The sequence below is a fragment of the Gymnodraco acuticeps genome, unplaced genomic scaffold, assembly GCF_902827175.1.
Source record: "Gymnodraco acuticeps unplaced genomic scaffold, fGymAcu1.1, whole genome shotgun sequence".
Classification (NCBI taxonomy): domain Eukaryota; kingdom Metazoa; phylum Chordata; class Actinopteri; order Perciformes; family Bathydraconidae; genus Gymnodraco; species Gymnodraco acuticeps.
The window spans coordinates 2766433-2790232 of record NW_022991187.1 but is presented as its reverse complement, the minus strand read 5'-3'; the positions used below and the strand labels follow the sequence as shown (position 1 = coordinate 2790232).

Genomic DNA, 23800 nt, shown 5'->3' with positions numbered 1-23800 from the left:
AGCTGTGTACGCTTGTATGGCACATACGTCCCGAGCAGCATACACAGAGAAAAGCAGCCAGGACAAAGTCCCCAGACACTGATTCCCTGGGGTTACTAGCCCCAAATGTTCATTAACTAAAAACGAAACGCAACGGCTCAGTTTCAATTAAAAGCAGCGGCAAAAAGAAAAGTCTTCAGTCTGGATTTAAAAGTAGTCAGAGTTGCAGCGGACCTGCAGGTTTCTGGGAGTTTGTTCCAGATATTTGGAGCATAATAACTGAACGCTGCTTTACCATGTTTAGTGGTTTAGTAAGGCATTTCCTCACTCATTCAATTCGGTCCTCCCATAGGTCAACCTGTTAACATGATCACAGATTACAATAATGGTATTTATTTACTTGTTTGGAAACATGTGTGTGTAAAACAGTGGTTTACAGCACGTATGAGACAGATGGTTGGGGCCTTTGATAGGCTTCTGATTTGAAAGTGATCATTAGAAAAGCAGCTCTGCATCTGTCTAGTGTTTATCTGTTTCACTTCTCTTCATCTGCCTGCCAGTTCCTCTCTCTTTGGCTGTCTTCCTCTTGTTTGTTCCTCTATTCCCATGTAACCAGCCAGAGCCATGCACGCTGCCCAAAGCAAGTGATCTACTCCTCAGTGAGCTGAAGGTCAGTTTATGTTCTCACACTCAGCTTGAACCACTGCACGCTTTTTCATATCAGTTCTTCTATTCAAGAGGAGTTCATCCTTTGTGAGACAACGAGAGAGAACATCTTTTGTCCATCACACTTTCATTGATCCCTTTATCTCAAGTGTCATGGTCAATGACAACTGAACAGTCCCTCGATTATATCTGGAGATGCATTAACGTGTCACTAAGTTCAACAAGGTATTATAAAATGATAAAATAATACAGATAAATAAATAATGAAAAGCAAGTCATCTGCACGGTTGGAAGGAGTTGCGTAACCCACGCAATCACCACGGGATCAAATGTTAATCCACGTTTTGGACACTGCAAACTCAAAGTTAAGTGGGATGTTCCAACTACTGGAATCCCTTGAAATCTATCATTTCATTTCCTGACTTAAAAAAAAAAATGTATGTGCGGGAAAAGTGAGATATAAAGTGAATCCACTGCAGTTACGTAAAAGGTTATGGTGTATGTTGATGGTGCAGTTGCTCAAGGGGCCTGCAGAGATGCATACTCGCGTGTCTTAGATCCTTTTTTTAAAGAATAAATAACAAAAACATTGTAATCCCTGACTCATTCTTAATCCAATCCTAATAAAAGGCTCCTTAAGGACTCAGTAACTCATCACAATTGCACACACACACTCAGTCTTTGAATTGATTTTGACAACAGCTCAGCTCTGATATTGAAATCATAATAATTGTCTCGTTTCGTCAGTATGAATGTTTATTCTGTCAACAGAGGAATAATCACGTTAGGAAAAGCTTCAGTATGCATGACAATCAAGAAAATTCATTTGGAATTCTTACATGTTATCACTAACTTGTAGCAGCACACTCTCACATTTCCCTAAGTAGCTGACCTCCAGATTTGCTGCTGGACTCATTTCTAATCCATATGCACGGCTAGAAGGACGCACCTCAAACTGTTTTCATTCAGCAGACTGAGACTCGATGACCTACTTGACCCTGCTGCTCTCACCTCATTGTCATTCAACTCCCGCCCAGCCTCTGTCCCTCCTCTCCTGTAGAAGTACACTGCCACCTGCTGGATGAACAGCTCGTGGCTTCTGCCTCCAGTTGGAACCAGCTGGCTGCAGCAGAGGCTGATTTGCTGCCAAGACGCTTCCTCATTATTGTGCAGCAAAGCGTGCTATTGCTGCTCTCTGTTGGTGTTTCCAGGTAAGGACACTGTGCAGTCACACGTGTCTGTGACTTTCAATGAGTCACAATCAAGAATGTTCTTTCGGCAGGCCATCATTACCCAGTTATTGTGTTAATTTGTTCAGAAAGTTGAATTGATTATGCCCCTGAATGGTCATTTGGCCTATGCATTACATGAATGCACACAATGTACAACAATATCTGTTTTCTTTTTGTTTGTTTTTATTACTACCGATTTTTATTCCATATTTGACTATATTTTGTAATTTTTCTAGTTCTCTACCTGTGTTTTTAGTTGTTGTTTTACTTGTATGTATGCACCACGACACCAAGTCAAATTCCTCGTACGTGTAAACCTACCTGGTAATAAACCTGTTTCTGATTTGATTTGATTGTTTGACTTAAAGGTTTCTTCTATTGTCAGGAGCAAATTGTCATCTAATAATAGTTAACGCTAACTGCACAGGGGAATGTCTAATTGTTTTTATAATCAATTAAAATATATATATTCCACTCTGGGGTGGAAACTTCTACAGGGACAATGCAGAATAATGCAATAGTCCTGCAAAAAAATCCATTCTATAATGATGTTGTTTTTTTTAATAAGACCTGCAGAGAAGTGTCAAATTAACTCTGGTATATCTTGTCAGGCAGAACAATTCAGAGTTAGAAATAAATATTCATTATTGGATTGTAAAACGATAATTATCAAAAGCAATAATCCTGCATTCAGAGTCCTATTAATGTGTTATCAGTAAAAACATAATGAAAGTATAACAAGTATCCCCTGTTGGAATGATTTAAGTGTTACTGATGTAGAAATATAACCAAAAAACATGTAGTTACTGAGAGATGAAGCTAACTAAAAATATGTTGTGGGAGCACAATGCTTTATATTTTATTAGCTGATCGTAAATAGTTTAAGCTGACTTAAATAAGCAAAGTAACTAGTAATTGTAGGTGTCAAAATAATGCTACTAAACTTGTCCTAAAGCTACTTAAAGGTACCAGTTATTACCCGTCCACTTGTGTGTTATGAAGGTTTTTATGCATGTGAACGGTCTGCAGAGTCACAAACCCTCAAAGTACACCCTGTAGCGAGTAAAACTCTAACACAGAAAAGACCTGTCTATGCTGCCCCAGAACGCCTCGTTGTGTGACAGTGACGTGCCCATACCCAAATGGACCCATTGGTCCAAATGGATCAATCCGTGGAGCCACACACACACACACACACACACACACACACACACACACACACACACAATAAAGAATGCACACATGTGTTTAATCGTTAATGTCAGATATGTACTAAGTAAATACATTTGTTCCTGCTCAAGATTAGATTCAACTTTATAGTTATTGCACATATTACAGGTACTGAGACAACGAAATGCAATTTAGCTTCCAACCAGGAGTGCAACAAGCAGTAAATTGAAAAGAAATGTACACAATCTACAGAATAAAATATAGAATTAATTGAATGATGAATAAACAGTGAGGGGTATGTGAATAAACTAGATATCAGCCTGTGAGCAGTATGAACAGTGTGTATGAATATGCTAAGATATATAAAGTATGAAAACGGTAAGCAGTGCAAGTATAGTATAAAATATATGGATATTAATTTCATGATGATAAACATTGTGGAACAATGATGAAAAATGTGAATGGAAGTGGCGACGTAAAACTGACACAAAACAACAACAAACTTTTGCCGAGCCAATTGGAGAGTTTCATCACCAGCACGTGGTAAAAACCACCAATGAGCGCTCAGCTCGAGATACCAGCTAGTCCTTTCCCATCAAGCATTTCGCTTCCGCGGCCCGTGGAGAGGAACTGCGCCGCCTCGCCGCGCCTCGCCGGGCCTCGCTCTCAAGGCTGCGGGCGTCTTTGTCCCGCGAGATTTCAACGTCTCATGTAGGCGAGCCTCCAGAGCAAGTCGGACAAAATGACTAACTATCATGCAACGCACTAGCAAGACGTTGATCGCAACTGCGCAGGTCTCGCTTGTCTCAAACAAGCCTAGTATGACTATATATATATATATATATATATATATAAAAATGTATATATATTTATATATATATATATATATATATAAATATATATAAGACCGCCACATTGCACCTTGGTTGTATAGAGCAGTGGTTCCCAAACTTTTTGTGCCCAAGGCACACCAAAGGACAAGTAACAATCTCAAGGCACACCTATTGTGCAAAATAGCCCTTATTACACGTGTTATCACTCATATCATGTAAAATATTTGTAAATGTGCATAATTATTTACTAATGCCAAATAAAATGTGACAAAGACAACTATATTACTCATGAAATATTTATTAACGAAATATCTCAGAAATTTATTTGAAACTTTATCAAATTAGGCTTCATCAAAGCAGCAACACACTCATTTAAACAAGACAGGTCACAACATTAGAAATGAGGCAAAGGAAACTCAGCAGAAATTCAGCACAGAGAACTGTCAATGCAAGGAAGCTGCATTGTCCATGGTCCTGAACTACAAATTATAAATGTAACATTTCAGCAATCAGCATTGAAACATGTGCTATTGTAAATATTTTTGCCGACTTACAAATTAGTGAGATACATGTGCCTGTCGGGGCGAGCAGAATGTTTTAATCCTTGGTGGCACTGAGGAGAGGGCCACTCGCAAGTCCTGTTCAACAGAGAGCCGTGAGTGACCTCCTGTTGTTCTTCATGTAAACCAGAGTAGAGAACGCCAACTCCAGAGATGGGGTCGTTACTAAAAAAATGTAATATATTACACTACTTCGTTACTATCTACATAAAGTAACTCGTTACTTTACTCGCCGAGCACGTACGAACTGCACATGCGTGAGTGGCAATAACTTTCCTTACCAGCAGGCGGCGGTAGTGTGTATTTGTCATTCAAAACAGGCAACAACCGGAAGACAGAGAAGAAGAACAGACTGCGTGATATAAACAAACAACAAATAGGTGCGTTAGCTTCACCTTAGCATGTGTTCTTTGCAGGTGCTTGTTGAGGTTTGACCACGTGGTGTTTCCAGCAGTGGATAACAGCTTCTGGCCTGGACACAGTTTGCACCTCACCGCCACATTCCTGTCTATTCTTCGGACGAACTCAAAATAATGGGCATACCTTCACCCCTCGAGAGTTATCGCTGACTCAGCCATGTTTATGCAGCACTGCACGTGGAGATGTGGACGCGCAAGTCGCGCAGATTGCGTACATATAAACCTACAAAGTACTGATATAGTAAATTAAAAAATTATTATTTTTGTGTAGTTGTATATTGCAATAATAACGTATGGTTGTCACAAAATCCCACGGCACACCCGGACTTGCCTCACGGCACACCGTTTGGGAGGCGAAGTCCCGCCCATCTACTTCCGACCCATGGGACCTTATTTCGGAAAAATTATGTATTGAAGTCAATGAGGAGAAAAAGATTATCTTTCGATCCCGTTTGAATTCTGCCACGAATTACACACATGATGTTTGTCAATCTTAAAAAATAATTTCCATGTAAAAAAAGTCACAGTTTGTCTTAAAACTGTTGAAATATAAGACTATGAAAAATACGCAACAAGAAAGACTACAAATACCAGAATCCCAGTCCCGCATGCTGGCTCTTACGGAACCGACTAACTCCCCTTGTGTGTATGTACAGCTCTCAACGTGCCCAGACTTGTAGTGATTTTCTCCTCTTTTAATCATTTCCGCCTCATTCTGAAAGAAAGAAGTGAAATGTTCCAACGTGACGGCCGTCTTGGTGTGTGGTGCGAGACGGGAGATGTAGTTAATGGGGGGTTTCACACAAAAAAAGTGTTTATTTTAATTTTTTTGACTTGCAAAATTATCTTTTAGATTGATAAACATCATATGTGTAATTCGTGGCACAATTCAAACGGGATCGAAAGATAATCGTTCTCTCCCCATTGACTTCAATACATAATTTTTACGAAATAAGGTCCGATGGAGCTCCCCCGGAAAGGGAGGGACTTCGCCTCTCTATTTGTGATATTTCAGGCATTTTGTAATCTCATAGAATAGGCTATTTGTATCTCTTTACCTGTTTACATATTCTCACCTTTGAAGGCGGGTAAATAATCACGTCAACATTATCTTTTACATTATTCCTGTTGTTATAATTTAAGGTTTTGTTGTTGATTGTTGAATAAAACCCTGCATAACGCAGAATAGTCCATTTGTAAATAATGTAGGCTACTGTATATTATTGTATTGGATATGATTATGAATGCATGGATGTGATATCACTTTAATGTAACTTGTTTCCCAGTCTTATCTTAACTCAACTCATTATAATAACAACTAAATACATTTTTTTTAAATATAATATTTGTTTCAATAGGAACACTAACTTTAATTACATTGAATTAATAAAGTACAATATTTGCCTGACATTAGGAGGAGTAGTAAAGTAGGCTATCTTGAACTTGTATTAAAGTAGGCTACTTAAAAATCTTCTCGCTGTCATCATAACTCAATTAGCTTGGGACTACTTTTGTCCTCTTTCAACGGCCCCTTCTGGGTCCCTCGACCCTAGCATGGAATCCCCTACCCGGAAATGGGTGTTGGAGCCACCGTCACACCACCGTCGACACACTGCCTGCTGGGATGAGGCTCGCCACCGGAGAACTACAGAGATTTCTACACATCTGAGATCGTTTCACAATCTCTGCGATAACTCGTCGAAACCCCCCGATACAAACACACAGTTTCCACAGGAAGGAGGACCGAGGCGCGCTGCCAACATGATGGAAGAAAAAGACAGATTCCAGGTGCCCAGTGCCGTGCAGGAAGCAGAGATGCAGGCGGAGATGCAGCCGCTGGTGAGACAGAAATCATGACTATTATCAATTAGAGAAAATGAATTATTGTTTTTGTGTTGTTTTTGGTATGTCTATGTTTTGGGCCTTCCATTCATCACGATATGTCCCGGGAGCCCGACATATCCATCACCTGCTGCCATGCGTAATATCCTGGTACTATTTTCGGCCATAATGAAAAGTGTAATTAGTCAGAGGGTTATAGATTTCAATCATAGATGGATGTTTTCGTTTTCTGTGTGTTATGCCAGCAGCGTCCGATCTGCTGCGTAGTGATCAGCCTCCGTCATGTCTGGAAAAACATCCCATCCCACCGCCGCTGCTGCTGCTACACCCCCAGCATCCATGCAGCAAGTTGCTCCGGCTAAACGCCACTTGTGTTGCCTTGCCGTGATTAGTGAGCGGCGTTTAATCTCAAGTAGGCCTATGTGCTTGTATGTACCGTCAGAGCACAATTAATTGTTACAATAAATCAGTGTATGTGATTTAGCGGTGCGCTCCGTGGCCTGGCGGGGCCCTGGGTTACTCCAGCCTGCTGGGCGGCCTCTTCTGCCGCTAGAGAGCCAGACTAGACCCGAGGTATTCTGACCTCATGTCTCCAGGCGTTTGTACACATCCATTCATCTCTTGTGCGTCATATTATAGCGAGATATACGAGGTATTTTCCCTTCCTTAAAGCATGTGTGCATTTTTGGGAATGTTTTCCAATCATCCAGGGACTTCCAGGAGTCCTCCAAAGGGTCCTGGAGCAACCTCACCGAATCAAGAATCACCCAATATTTTTGCTTTCACTTTAGATGTTTTCATCATTTCATAGCTTGGACAAAACCTATAGGTTGCCCTTTTTACATTGTGTTAGCAAGTAATATTTTAGAAACAAGCTGACCATGCAATGCCCCAAACATTCATTGTACGGGCTTTTCCACACATGTTTTATCTATTTATGAACTGTTTCATTCACATGGTAGGTTGTTTTATGCATAACAAAAAGGTGTTAATTATTCATTAATGCCTAATGCACATTTCTGCTCATCTCTGTGTCTCCAGGACCCGGCCTCGTCCACGGCTTCAGAGGCGGACTCCGACACCCGAGAGGGGGAACCTGTCACCATCAACTACAAGCCCTCTCCCCTGCAGAGGAAAATAGGTGAGGAAGAGCTATACGGTATTTTTTAGGCCAAGTGAGTCCCTGTGGGAATCTGCATATCCTGTAATCAACTGCTTATTTAAAGTCCTGGAAAGACTATCCTGCTCATATGTCCAGATGTGTCATCATCTCCAGGCAAGAAAGAGATTGCGTTACATTTGACTTCCTCTGGTGATGGCCTCTGAAGAGTCTAGAAACATTTCAAGAGAACTTTCCTATAGCAAGGCCGTGTGGTATTGAGTGTTGTTTAATCATCCTTGTTATGCTGCTGAAATATAATTAAGAAGTACATTTAAGGATATCTATATCAGAGAAGACTGTCACACGTTTCCAAAGCCTAAGGTGTTGCCCTGCAAAGATATCTCTTCTGAGCAACAGTCCCATACCCCAACAAGTATTTAATTGACACCTTATTCTTCACACACAGGAGCTAGAATAAGTAAAGGTTTGGCCTTTAGCTTCAAATGTAACTGAAACAATGACTTACCAATTAATAAACGTATTGTTGCAGCTTGAATCCATTTAATTGGTTGATGTCCATGGCAGCATTGTTAGCCACTCTGGTTTTGTTTTACATTTGGGAGTTTGAGTCTCTTGTGAAAAGCTCCAGTCCTTAAAGTCTCATTTCAGCACCTTGGACAGAGTCCAGTGAGCAGCAGCACCTCTTTCTTATTGTTCTCCTATGTAGGACTTTCTTAGCCAAAGACTTAAAGAAACAAGTACATCAGGAAGAATTGCATGGAAAGGGTCGTTGTATTCTACATCTATACTATATGTTTTAAGTAAGACCATTATATTTCATATTATTCTGCTCATCAGGTGTTCAACCTTTTAATTACATGTAAACACTGTCAACACATTTCCTGTTGATCAAATACAATCTGAACCTATTTCCTGAAGTATTCATGCTTGTTTAACCATCGGATGTAAAAGGCTGTAATCTGAATTATGTACTGCCATTATGGTGACACAATGAAATAAGTTATATTATATAGTGTCACTAATGTATTTTAATATGTTCACTAGTGATGGGAATTCTTGGTGAGCCGGATCATTTGGCTCGGCTCACCAAGAAGAGCCGGCTCTTTCGGCTCCCAAACGGCTCTTCAGTTTACCCCATATACCTTTTATAACTCAATCAAATGTAGCCCTGTTTTGACTAATGATTAATTTGTGTACACATATATCACTTAAATTATTTAATACATCCTTTGTACTGAAGTATTCAAAAGTAAAAATTACATGTTGAATATAAATGATTTGCTGTGGCTAATTGTTTTCATTGCATTTACAGACCCGTGTAACTCTCTGATACCACCCAAAGAATGTACTGACTTGCTTGTAGAACCACGCTACACAAAACAGATAGCAACACCTATAAAAACTTAAGCATAGACATTTAAAAGAAGGGGCTACTGTATCGACATTTTAAAATTATATTTAAAGAAAAAGTCCTGACAAAACAGCAGGGCTCTATTTCAGTATTAACTATAGAAAAAAAGACAGCAACAGCTGACATCAAATATTTGCTGAGCCTAAGGATAATCATAAATAAATACCATAGTGAAAATAAATATATTGCAATGCTCAAAACAGCAGCATCCAACCGTCTCTAATCCTTGGATATTACATGTCACTGCATGCATGCACGGAGCAGCTATAGCGCGGAGATCATCATATCATTCTGTCTTGTATTACTTTGCAAAAAAAACGTCTCGTTCGCGACCGACACATCACTAATGTTCACCGATGGCTCAGACTAGACTTCTAGTATTGGTTTAGTTATCTCTCAACTGTGAGAATCAAAGAAGTTAAAAAAGGAGGCATAAGCATGTTGTTTCTGAATGTATTGTCTTATTCCTTGTGGCTTTTGTATCATCATTTATGACCTAACTTAAACAAACTCTCAGCCCCAACGGCAACGATTACTCCTACAAACAGAAAGTGAAATGGCCTGATGCTACTGTGCTGCAAAGCCAGTTGATCTTATCATCTGTAGAAATAAAAGACATGAAAGTCAAAGCTCAACCTTGTTCCCTTGACGTATCATCACACTTCCGGATGGACTTTAGTATCATTAAACTGGGTCAAACCTGGGCCTCCTCTTTAGTAAATGTGACAATCTGAAGAGAACTCTCCAAAGTTTGCAGTGCAACAGAATGTAATGCAACAGAAAGTTGAGAAATGATGAATGTGTGTGTGTTCCTTGTGCAGAGAAACAGAGAGATCTGGCTAGGAAGGGCTCATTGAAGAACGGCACGGCTGTAGGAAGTCCCGTGAACCAGCAGCCGAAGAAGAACAACGTCATGGCTCGCACACGGTAAGAAGTGAGCGATGGGGTGTCGGTTTAGCAGAGGAAATGACAGGCTGGCTGGTGTCTTCTTGAGCGATTACGGTCATTAAAATGTCTTTAGGTAAAGTGATGAACTCAATTTAAGTCCTTAGTGTGCTGTAGCACTTAAATACAGCCCAGATCTGTACTAGATGTAAGTGTACACATTCTGTACAGTATTAAATGACGTATTTTGAGCAACTGCAAATGTCCATTATTCTATTTGGCTTACCTCATCAAGTATTTTGTACAAGGGTGTCACTTTGTATTGAAATTTGTTTTGATAAGTATCAAAATTGTAAAAAATCAAGAAACTACGTCAAGATATGTTTGGCATTACTGACGAACACATGCAGGTTTCTTGGTTATTTTATAATAAGTAAGCTCGGAGGGGATATTATTTTTCGTTGATGACAATGTACCTTCTTTTATTCTATATTTACATAGCATTTTATATTCTCATATTGTGCAAATATACCTTTCTTAAGTCCTTAATATACAAACAAATCCTAAATGAATTTTGAAAAAGTAAGAGGGACAAAATCAACCATTTCACAAAGTGGTGCAGACATGTCCCCAGTGCTACACATGTGTAACATCAGGAACACATGCAGTGTTTCCCTTACCATTGTCTTGGCGGGGCGCTGCGCCCTGCCAACGGAGCCTCGCACCCCGCCTGAAATTCAAGGTGTTTTTTGTTTTGTTTTTTATTTAAAAAAAAAATATATATATATAGTACCAAATTGCAACTGAAGTAATCTATCTACGGTCACTTTTCACATTGAACATGTGCTCTTTTATTAAATGAACTAAACGCCTATGTTATTTATCCAATGTATGTGCACAGGGCCGGCCCTAGACTTTTGGGTGCCCTAAACGAGCTTTGGCTTGGGGGCCCTCCTCACTCTAGCGCTACACACAACACGGAACCAACTTTTGTCTTATGATGTTAGCATAAGCACACATTGTATAAATAAGCATGTAAACACCGTGGACCTCACCTCCTCTAGGGGGGTCCGGGGGCATCCTCCCCCAGGAAGATTTTTTTTTAAATATTGAAGTTAAAAGCATCAATCTGGTGCACTTTGAGAGCAACATTAAGAGATCTATTGATACCTCTCTCAACACCCATATGAAACAGAACTGTAAGCAGATTTTTCTTTATAGATATTTTACAAATCACTTCAACTGTATTCTTGTTTTGTCATATAGTATTTCATAACTGTTTTTCATTTATTCTCTCTGGCTGTCCATCTCATAATGTTCACTTAGGAACTAGCTGTCAATAGGAATATCATTCCGGAGAATTATAATTTCTTGCAAAAATCTGTCACAAAAAGAGGTTGCACATTTAAATTCAGGTGTTGTTATGGCAACGTCAGTGGCCAAACAGCCACATTTACTGCTGCAAATACGTTCAAACATGCTGTTGACACGTAAAGCAGTGGCAACTATGCCACCATTTCAGCTGACTTTTTCTCAGAAATACTGTCACATAACATCCATATATTTCAGTGCTAAAAACATGAAACACTTTAACTGACAGGACTCCGGATCAACTGTGTACTGTAAGGTAGCTTCTAGCTTCATGTCAAACAGTAAGTCAACATTTCCCTGAGAGCTTTCTTTGAAATCACCAGGTAACGCTAACAAACATTACATTTAGATTGTATGACAAAGTGTTTATTTAATATATCTGGCTAGCTATAGCTACTTGCTAACGGTTTAGCTTACCCCCGCGATTCAAAGTAACGTCAACGTAGCTGTAATTTATGCTTTGCTTACATGTTCGCATAACTTGGAAGTTTACTGACATTTACATACAGTACCTTGTTTACCTGGCTCAAGTGGTGGCTCTGGGGTTGTTGTGTGAGCCACCATGAATTGTCGTCTTTTTTAAGAAATGTTTTTCTTATGTCCATTTCCAAAACTCTGAGTCCGACTGACAGTTTATTTTAAACATTGTCACAGCTCACAGGATAGGTACCTGTCAGCCAATAAGACAGATGTTTATTTCCATTCAACTCTCTGGTTGGTCTGGTGTCTTGCCTCTGTTGCATTCACTGAACACGGGAAATTACATTCCTGCCGTCCTCTCTAGTGTCATGATGAGGTTCAGGTAAAGCACGGTTAATGTATTATATTATTGACTCAATAATATAATACATGACTTTGAGAGTAGGCAATCTAGGCATATTAACACAATTAGTTAAACATACTTATCATGCCGACGGTGTACCGGGGTTTCTTCTTTTTTTTTTTTTTTAAAGGGGGGGCTAAGCGGTCGCTTAGTGGGTCGGGCCGGCTCTGTATGTGCATGTTTCAGTGTCCACTGCTTTGCGTATTCACATTCTCCCTCCGCTCTGTTTCTGAAGAGCGGGGCTCCGCTCCCCCACACACACACACATGAATGCACACACTCACAATCAGAGACAAGAGCGGAGGAAAGGAGGAGAACAACAAAGTGTAAAAAAGTCAAACAAATCTGCATTATTGCCCCGAGCTCTGCTGTCTGCCCGTTTGTGTCCCCCCCCCCCCCCAGTTTCAAATTTGTTTATTATTATTTTTTAAACGTAAGCCGTTATCGTCACGGGAGAAGGACACACACAGCCTGCCCAGATGGACGCGCGCGAACGCGACAACGAACGTAGCATTCTAAAAATAGCTCACAGATGGTGAGCAGGTACCGCGGTTTTGAACTACAGTATTGAATTTGACAGAAAACAACAATGAAACGCCAGCAGAAGAATAGTCTAATGAGTTGGGTGAAAAAAAAGACAGGAGATGTGAGTTGGTTTATTCAGTAAATTAGCTCAGGATAATTGGATTTTCTGTCTACACCTGTCCATCAGGAACATGTTGTGGCGTGGCGTGGTTTGACAAGAGGGATGTCATCCTCATGTCCATTATTTCTGTCTGCCCGTGAGGCTCGCACGAGTATAGTCTTATTGATTCAGGGTTTGTAAGATGTTCGAGTTACAAATGAGACGTCTTTCATGCTTCACTTGTTCCTGTAGTTTAGCCGCGAGGTCGCCTCCAGGCAATCCTTTCTTTTATTTAAGCAGCTCTGCCAGTCTTACTCACTTCTTCCTGTTAGGGGATCTATTTTCCCTCCTCCATCTGTTCCTCCGTTCTTCCTCTCGTACTCTGTTACACCCTTTTACTTCTTCTCTTTCTCTCTCTGTTCCCTCTCTGCAGGTTGGTAGTGCCTAACAAAGGCTACTCCTCTTTAGACCAGAGCCCAGATGAGAAGCCCTTGGTGGCCATAGACACAGACAGGTAAACACACACACACACACACACATGCAAACAAAAACACACATACATGGAACAACCCCTTCATTTTAATTGCTATACTGTACATATGTTTATTGTACTTTTTTACATGTGTATAATTGTTTTCTATTATTACAGATTTGTTGTAGTATTTGTTTATTGTAAAAACATGTATTCTACATTTCCTCCTGGTTTGTTGAATGTGCTTTTATTTATAATGTCTATGTTTATTTAATTAACCAGCTCACAAAAGCAAATTCATTGGGCGTGAAACGGACTTGGCAAAGAAACAGATTGTGATGAATGCACTTCTTGCCACTTAAACACATTAACCACAGACTTGATAAGCTAACCTGTGTTTATTTGTTTGTTTCAGTGATGATGATTTTGACATGTCTAGATACTCATCGTCAGGATACTCCTCTGCTGAGGTGAGATATCTGATCGAGCAAACCTCGCCTTCTTTGCCTCACATTTGCTCTCTCATTCAGCCCCCTCTCCTCGCCTTTTTCACTCCATTTCCCATAAATGTCAAGAGGCCAGAGAGCCCGGCTTTTATGCGTCAGTCTCAACAAAAACCCATTTATATCCTTCCTGCTCATCCATGATAATTCTGTCTAGCTACAAGAGTGTTATTACATTGCGTGAAACACAATGCTGGAAATAAATGTAATGTCCTCTCTGGGTGTTTCTCCTAACATCATATTTTCACCGCTGCTGCCAATTTAAATGCAAATCACAGGTATCATGTATTCCCCAGAGGAATCCTAGTTTCCATCATTTCTCTGTCTTTGACATGACCAAGCTTATTGTTATATTGTATTCAAGCCAACAAGGGTTCAGATTTTAATGCCACCATGTCATCAGAGAAATAGCTAATGTTACAACCCCAATTTAGTAATTGTACCCTCTTTCTAAGTTCTAGCTAACAACAATAAGTTGTAAGCGCAAGCAATAAACTGTGCCAAGCATGACTGTACGTACTAAAGCTAACAAAGAAGGGCATTGCGGTTGTTATTTAAGTTACAGTTGACTGGATTATCAACAGTAGACTAGACAGTTATTACATGAAAAGTTGAATATTGGAAATCAAATTAAGACATTTCTTCTGTTTTTCCAGCAAACAAAGGCATTGTTTTCCATTTACAAAATCACAGCAGGACAGTAGTCATCACATTCATGACAAAGCTCCAAGTGATGATCATTACAGCCATCTGTGATCGTGCCCTAACTAACTCAGTTTTCCATGGTTACCACTGTAAATGTTACTCACTCTCAGTCACAAGCTTGAAAACAAGCCATGAGATTTGAAGTCTGTAAAAAGATGAATTGTTTTTCATACACCCCTCTGTCTTTTATGGATTAAACAAACAATATATAACGTGTAAATAAGTGAGACAGGTGTTGTTAGATAGTTTCGTCAACTTTGGATACAGCAAGGCTAGTCTTTGTGCAAAGCTAAGCTAGCTAGCAGCTACCTGTAGCTTCATATTTAGCATATGCTACAAACATGAAATTAGTATCAATCATCTCATCTAATGCTCTGCCAGGAGGTGATCAGTTTTATATTCCCCAAATGTCAAACTGTGTTTCACAAAGTTTCATTTGTTTTTAGCTAGTTAGCTAGCTGTTTATAACAGGAACTACTAGGTTTGGGACTCTAGACTAGGGCTGCACGATTTGGGGAAATAATCTGATTGCGATTTTTCTGACAGATATTGCGATTCGATTTGCGATTTTGTTTTTACCGTTGGGTCGCTTAAAAACAAAATCTCGAATCGCGAATATTGGCTCATTGAGCCAACGGAAGTTTATTGTAAAATGCGGCCATATCTCCGGCTAGGAAGGTCGTATCAACGTGCTCGCGTCTCTAGCACCCCCACAGCCCGAGCTACGAGTGAAAGAACTAAACTTACATGAAACTTCCGTTGGGTTGCTTTAAAGCCAAGCTTCAGTTTAAGATTCACCCTGTAATAGAAATATGTGATGGAGCATTACTAACCTGACTCAGATGGTTTGTGTCACCAAACCATCTAGGAAAGCTCCATTGGAAGCCATTTGGAAAAGTATTTCAAAAATACTTGGCAGGTGATTGGATCAATCTGTCTATCACCTACTATCATGGGCCACTTCTGATTGGTTAACAATGGCTGGTACATGTGGAGCACAGCACTTCTGATTGGTGTGGATGACTGAAAAAAATCAATCTCCTCTCTTTATCGTCTCTTCTCCAGCAAATCAATCAGGATCTGAACATCCAGCTGCTGAAAGATGGTTACCGCCTAGACGAGATCCCCGACGACGAGGACCTGGATCTGATCCCGCCTAAATCAGTCAACCCCACCTGCATGTGCTGCCAGGCCACCTCCTCCACCACCTGTCAAATACAGTAACCCCGCCCCTCTGACCTTCTGCCCCCCCCCGTCCCCCTTTCACACAATATAACCCCCAATCTTCATCTGCTGTGAGTTTACTTCGCCTACACAGTGGTGACAGTGAAGTATTGGTAGAGTATTTTAATGACAGTTAAGTGCTATGATGACAATGAGGAGTAATCCGATTAACATATAGAGTATTTGGTTTAACATATAGGAGAAGGAAGACAGTTGAAAATATTCAATGTATTTAAGTAGAAGTGGTGGTTTCCTCCTATGGTAGGACGTGTTCGAGAGCCCTTCTCCTGGTGAACATGATGTAACACACTAATATTAGTGGACAGAAGGTCAATTGATGCTATAAAGAGAAATCCATTTCCCTGAAGAATAACAAACATCATAACTGATGACTCAACGGTTTCTTTCTGGGTTGCATTTTTCTAGTTTTTTTAATTTTGTTTTTATTTAATGCTTTCCTTTTTTTAAGACTGATGATACTTTTGATTGTATGTGCTGACATGGAGATGTTTTAGAGGTGTGGAGTAGCGGATATCTGGTACCATATTCATTGTACTGTACGGGGTTGTTATGTAGCACAGGTTGCACTCATTCACTCACCCTCAACACTTATTGGCTGGATATGTTTAAGGCAGAGTTTAGAGATGAACCTGTGAACATGAATGGCTTAGGAACTAATTGCATGAAGAGCACTGGACTGATACATAAGTTGAAAATAAAAAGGAAGTAGCTGGTTGCACATTTCATTTCTGCCCTATTTTGATTGTGCAACCTCTTGACTGGTATTGTTTGAATTTGCACATTTTTTCTTTTGTTGGGCTCACATCTGTGTTCTCTTCCCTGCATAGCAGTGACAGTGTCTTATCTGAAATGAACTGTGTCAAAAGGGAAAGATTACATATCGCTGCACGACCCTCTAACACATGATACACATGTTATCAAGGCCAAAGGAACGTGGGGTGACCTTAAGATAGATTTTTCCTTAAACACTGCTGTACACCCCATAGTATATATATTCTCCATCACTGGACACTTTTCCCCATATCTGTTTGATAAATAAAGGATTTTAAAGAGAGCACACAGACATATGCATGTATACTGACATACAATGCCAACATAGTGTCCGTTTCTCAATATCGAGCCACTATTTCAAGTATACTACGTCATCGAGTGGCGCCGAATGCTGGGCATGCATTTAAACAGTCCTTCGGCGCCACTCGATGACGTAGTATACTTGGAATAGTGGCTCTGCAGCAGGTATACTCGACATTGAGAAACGTCCAGTGAGTGAGATGGCATCTGTGTCTCCTTTGACTAATGGATTGGAAATCGTTTTTGAATTGCAACATTGAGTTGGAGCAGTAATGTTCTTCATGTATGACTCTCTCCCTGCCTCCTAAATTGATCATTTGCCATTAGAGTTTGCCTTAAGTACCGAGAAGTTTAAAAGACTTGTGTATTAATTGCCACTTTATCCTTTTGTTTGTTTGAAGAGCATTTGCTGTTTATGAAGTTTTTCTTAATGATGTTTTTCTTTGGATTAATTCTTTCAATTTTTCTTGTAATGTAAACACTACCATTACAGTATTTAACAATGTTATTGTTATGTGCGATGTATGAAAAGAATAAATAAACACAAAGCTAATGGAGTACTATCTGTTCTACCTTACTCTTTCTTTGTATCACCTTATTAACACAGTGGTGTAAAGTAACTAAGTAGATTTACTCATTACTTAAGTACAATTTGGAGGGACTTGTAGAAGTAGAATATTTTGCTACTTTGTACTTCTACTCCATTACAATTCAGAGGTCAATAATGTACTTTTACTCCACTATATTTACTAAATACCTTGAGTTACTTTGCAGCTTTTGATTAATAATTAGAAATATAATCAACACTTAAATCAGACTTTACTTACACCTGGAGTCAATTCACAAACTACACTGCAGTATACAAAGACATTAAAACTAGCTGCACCTTTACCAGCTGTGAGAACACTTTAATGCATCCATAATTGTAATCCAACATATAATATATATTATTCTGAAATGGGTACTTTAAATATATATTTTGATGTTAATTGTACTTTCACTTGAGTAACATTGTGAGTGCAGGACTTTTACTTGTCCCACCTGTTTACACAGCAATAAAGAAGAGCCTATACTGTATTTATAAAAGCTGTGAAGTACAGTGTGTGTTTTGGAACAGAACAAATGAGCAACTGTTTAGAAAGAAAAATCATTTTAATGTTAAAACCTTTGAGCAGTAATTATTACACAGCTATGAATATTGCGATAACACGGCTCTGTGGGGACAGACCTGATTACAGTACAGTAGCATCAGAAGTAAAGGCTTCGACCTGAAAGGCACCAACATCTAATCACAGTTGTCATAATGCCATGAAAATAAAAAACAGCATAGTATAAATACATCCTACAAGCTTAACTATACGTAACTTTATCTGGACGTGTTTATGCTTTTACGTGGCATTTATATAAAGAAAACTTGACATCAACAATGTTTGTAGCTCCAGTAGTGGACGAAAAGGGTCTTTCACCCTATTAGTTACATTATAAAAGATTACCAAACAAATACAAAAATCATTGAACCAAAGAAATACATACAATCATGCTACATGGTGGAATTCACAAACTAATAAAAAGAGCTTGCCTCAAAATGCGAGGATGTAAAATATAAATAAAAATTTCCGTTTGTGAGAAATGTTGTGCTTCCATGTCTCCACCAGGGGGGGTAATGTTGACAGGAATGGCCTCACATTGTTCCCTGATGAAATGCAGTCCAGATACAGAGTAAGCAAAAGGTAGTTAAATGATCAGCAACTGGCACTGTTGGCATTACAGACAGTCATTGATATTCAAAGTATTTTTGAATATCAATCTATAGAATATGAAGATTTTCCACAGTGTAGAAATTCCTCTCTGCTAAAAAAAACAAAACGTTGAAAAAGGCACAGACCTCTTTTTTAAAAACTAAATATGTATCTTTATATAACTTTCCCTTTTAAAAAGGTTCAACCCTGTTGTGTTTATCCCTGCACTATTAACATTCAAGCCTGGAAAAGCATTGCAAATATTTTCAATGTATTTCCCCACAAGGCTTGCCTATGTGTAAAGGTTAATTATTAGTAACTTAATCACGATGTGACGCACAACACAGGAAACTGTACAAGCAAACTAGCCCAATATATATATCATTATAAAATACAAAAAACTCTGTAATTCTCTATATAATAGATTTGACTTCTCTAACCTCACTAAACTACAGTATACTGAGTACATCCTCCATCTAAAAGTGTATCTGTTTTATAAATGTACATGACAATACTGCTGTACTGTACATTCACCTGGTCCTGGACTCGAGTTACTGTACAAGTATGAGTGTGTATGTAAAAATAAAAATCATATTTACTAAAGGAAAATCCCCAAAACTTCTAAACGCACTTGAATATCTCAGTAATGATTTGTTGTCTTTCTGTAAATGAAGTTTGTGATGCAAGGAAACACATGTAGTGTTAATGGGAACTATATATACACACATGAATGCCTAATAGATTACAGATTCTTCCAACAAAGGAACACAAATAACACATAGTAATGATAATAAATGGCAAAGCAAATAGAAATTGACCCCGACTAATAAATACCAATTATCTCAGGAAGTAACAGGGGTCGAGTTTGAATACATAACTTATATTTCTGTTTGCTGTTGCACAATGTTACATGCATAGAGAAAAGGTTTTACAGAGTGGTCTGGCTGGTGGAGTTGATTGGACGGGATTAGTGTACGGTGCAAACAGCACACATTGTGTCTGCTCTCTCTCTCCTGCCTGTACCTTGATGTGTGTGTGTGTGTGTGTGTGTGTGTGTGTGTGTGTGTGTGTGTGTGTGTGTGTGTGTGTGTGTGTGTGTGTGTGTGTGTGTGTGTGTGTGTGTGTGTGTGCATCAGGAGGGAGGGTCTCACACCTCCACAGGGCTTTGGTCTCCAGAGTCAGACGAGGACAGGGACAGGGAGCAGCGGCGCCTCTTGGCCGCGCTGGAGCCCTGAAGCATGCTGGGATGGAAGCCTGCGTGCCGCCGGGCGTGTTTGGTCAGGTGGTCGCTGCGGATGAAGCACTTGGCACACATGGGGCAGTTGAAGCGCTTCTCGCCCGTGTGTGTGCGGTAGTGACGCGTCAGCTCGTCTGAGCGGGAGAACTTCTTCCCGCAGTCAGGCCAGGTGCACTCGAAGGGGCGCTCACCTGAGGACAAAAATCTAACATAAACTACTGTGTTTTGCTGATATTTATTTCCTCATATTTGGAGAACCCAAGGACAAAAAATGCAATGAATATATAATCAATTATAATAAGGATAATAACAACAATAAGGATAATAATAATAACCCTATAATAATTACTTTCTATCATATAATGACAATAATAATAATATTAATTATTCCTTTATTATATAATATATTAATATGATATGTTATTAATAATAAGTATTATTAATAATGGTTTCATTTATATGCCATATTTTAACCACATAGACAACCGGCCCACATTTAAGAAATGCATATTTTATTCAAAACAAATCTAAATAAAAAACACCACTAATTATGTCATCAGTTCTAAGTCACCAGGAACCCCAAAAATAACTTTTATCAGGGAACAGTTGAGCTTTTAATCAAACTGGTAGTTTTATTATTTCCTTTAAATATTAGCCATTGAAAGAGGGAGGGCAGGCAATACATAAAAAGAACACCGAGTACTCAAATCAAGTTTGAGAAGGAGGTTTAGTTCTCTCCATTTCTTGGGGAGGCCTGACTCAACAACATTTCTTGGAACAATAAGAGAACATATTGATTTGGAAATGGTGAGTCATGATAAGAGCCAATAGAAACGGAAAAAAACGATGGCTGCTCCCACATCCTCCTCCATGTGCTCCACTGAACCACATGTCTGCCCTTGTTTACAACCTGACGTAAGGGGAGGGGGGGCGGATGACGTATGAGGAAGTGCTGGTGCAGAGTTATCTGCGGAGTGCGTACAAGAACATGAGGGGGCAACAGTGTCGCAGTGACCTGCATGTGGATCTAAAGCTGAGGGTTAGGGACATGCAAATAAACACAGAAACAAGATGGAGAACACACGGTGCAGAACAGAGACGATCTTACGGGACATTATGTTGATAACATCATGGTGACTGGGGTCCAGGATGTTTCTTTATTATCATACCTGAACAATCTAGCGTGCATAACAAATATGGGAGGAGGCACACGGTGTTCCCATATTCTGAGTGCCACAACCATTCCCTCCCTCCCTCCCTCCCTCCCCCTCACAGTCAGCCTCACGCCCTCTCTGGGCCGATCAGTCAGTCACACACCCCCCCAAATTCGTGGGACCACCTTTCCTATAACGTGTTATTCATTTGCAGGCACATGTGGTCTTTTCTCCTCATCCCACAGACTCAACATGGACTGCCTTCTTTAACGTTAGACATCATGTGTAAAGACTTATAGTGACATCATATTCATCTTGCAGTGATTGCAGATTGTTCAGACTGCTCTGTCCCTGATCTTTACCATGCACCTGAAATAAAAATGATGTTATAAGTGAGTGACGCAGAGCTGTTTTGCTGTCGTCAACAACACGTTATGATGGCCCCTCACTCACCGGTATGCACCCTGAGGTGGGCTTTGAGGTGGGAGGATTTCCCGTACACCTTCCCGCAGCCGGTGAAGGGGCAGTAGTGTCTCTTCTCCGGACACTCCTTTCTCTCCTTCACCACCTTCTTCTTGATCCGGGACTGTTTGGGTGTAACCCGGCTGTCTCCAGCGTTCAGTCTGCGGCCCCCCCACTCCACCTTGTCCTCCACCTCGCTGCTCACCACGAGACATCTGCTGTCTCCGGGGCTGATGATGGCGTTAGGGTTGCATTTGTTCAAGTCCAATAAAATCATTGCCACCATCAGTAAAGTCCTGTTCTCCTGGTTCTCTTTGTCCTCTGTGCGCCCCTGTGGTCGGCTGGGGTCACAGTCTGCAGAAACATCCACCTCTGTCATCACTACAGCAGATCCGAGGGTGGAGGGGAGAAACAGTTTATCTCCAGGAGCTGGTAATCCAGAAACAAACCCACAATGTGGATGGAGGTGATTAGACCGCAGTTCCCCAAGGAAACATGTGGTTTTGCATCCACACGTGTCGTCTTCAATGTGACTATTCCGTAAGACCGCAAAAGGCTGCGTTTTTGTTGAGGTTGCAGGGCGGATGGTTAAACACCCCCACAGGAAAGATAGCCGTTTGAATTTCTTCCTCTCTCCTTCTCCCTCTGTTTTATTTTATTTCTAATTGCCGGAACAATAAAACACACCGCTTTAACCGACTGAGCTGTACGCACTTGTGTCTGCGGTTATTCCTCCTTTCAGTGCACTCCCACACTTGCGTCAACTTGTCCTATTTCTCTGTGAGCGGCACTTCCCTCAACTCCAAGAAACAATTTCGCGGAATCCCACGGTGTCATCACAATGCGGCCCTGTGATTGGCTGGGAAAAAATGTGACTCGGTTTTTGGAATTGTCCATTCAAAAGAGTGAGTGAAGGTGCAGTGGACCAATCACAGGCTGAGATTTGTGAAAAGAGGGCGGGACTAGTCTGATGTGGCCTTCAGGTACTTTAAAAGACTGGGAAAAACCTTTTCCGTTGCCCAAACTTGAATTATAAAAACATAAGTTAAAATTGCTAGTATTTAAAAATGGGAATAGTTATATATAAAGCACAAACAAAATATATTTAGGAATATTTTGTTATACCATTTAAATCGAATTGACAGTTATAATTGAATATGTTATATATATGATAATAATTCAAACATTGAAGCAAGCTTTTACGAGGCACGTGAATGCATCATCACATCAGGGTGGCTTGCTTCACAACCCTGTCCTGGCACCTCCCATGGGATTAGTTTTGTGTCATAAAGATAAAGCAACACTTTCTCAGAATCAAGCAAAAATAAATAACATTTAAAAAATAAAACTATAAATTGCAAACAAATCATTTGTGTAATCATGTAAACTATAAGTATTTTTCTTTGTTTTAACATATATTTTTGTTTACAGTTCTCTTTGCTTCTTTCTCAACGATCAGACTTTTGCTCTCTCTGCAGCTCTTCTCATTTGCGCTCCGTAATATGTTGTTTTCGATTCTGAAACAAACGTCCCAGGTGGGCGAGACTTTCAGTGACAGCCCTCTACACACCACAGATCATACAGTGCAACTCATGCAGCAAACTCCAGAGTCCACTCGGTCACGTTTGTGTTGGTGTCTCCTGAGGAGTTTTCATGAAAATATCGGACTTATCTTATGGATTGCTGTGCATTATACTTGTGTTGTTTAGTTTATACGTTATTCCAACTTTAAATATTTTACCTGAACACACTGCTGCTGTAAAATAATTTCCCGATTTGGGATCGATAAAGTGTCTGTCTCTCTATTTATTTATTTTATAGATAAAAATACACATCTATGTATTTTCAAGCTAAAGGTGATACACCATATAAACTGTATACTGTTATTTGTTCAAAGACATGTTACATTTCAAAAGCATATATTGCTATGTTTAGGACAAACAATTAAAGACTGCTTTAATTTAACAAATTCTACAATATAAAAGTGGCAGATTTTCTTTATTAAACAGACCAGACCTAGGCTGCATACCAACACAATTAGGAACATGCTCACATCTTACGATGTTGGTCTGAAGAGCTGAAGCAACAATGGATAAAAACTGTGTTGTCTCATCCTGTGAGAAAATGATATACATTTAGACAAATGTGACATACTATTCCTAGCCTAAAGAAGATATGCACAATCAACAGATTTGAATGGAAACTTACATTTATTGAAATTTAACCAGAAGATGAAGTCTCAAAGAATGTTTTAAATAAAAGGACATAAAACA

General features: G+C 39.8%; 2 protein-coding genes across 2 annotated transcripts; one reads left to right on the top strand and one right to left on the bottom strand.

Moving 5' to 3' along the window:
* The first annotated feature begins 6206 nt into the window (after positions 1–6206).
* Positions 6207–17038, top strand: fam219ab (family with sequence similarity 219 member Ab). The gene is made up of 6 exons (XM_034238468.1): positions 6207–6698; positions 7743–7842; positions 10057–10162; positions 13373–13453; positions 13827–13881; positions 15685–17038. The coding sequence occupies exons 1-6, from the start codon at positions 6414–6416 to the stop codon at positions 15841–15843; spliced, it is 786 nt and encodes a 261-aa protein (XP_034094359.1). The 5' UTR covers positions 6207–6413; the 3' UTR covers positions 15844–17038.
* Positions 17039–18068: 1030 nt separating this feature from the next.
* On the bottom strand, positions 18069–22329 carry klf9 (Kruppel-like factor 9). Its single transcript, XM_034238467.1, has 2 exons — positions 21519–22329; positions 18069–20102 (listed from the first exon to the last, which is right to left on the bottom strand). The coding sequence occupies exons 1-2, from the start codon at positions 21904–21906 to the stop codon at positions 19822–19824; spliced, it is 669 nt and encodes a 222-aa protein (XP_034094358.1). The 5' UTR covers positions 21907–22329; the 3' UTR covers positions 18069–19821.
* Between the last annotated feature and the right edge of the window lie 1471 nt (positions 22330–23800).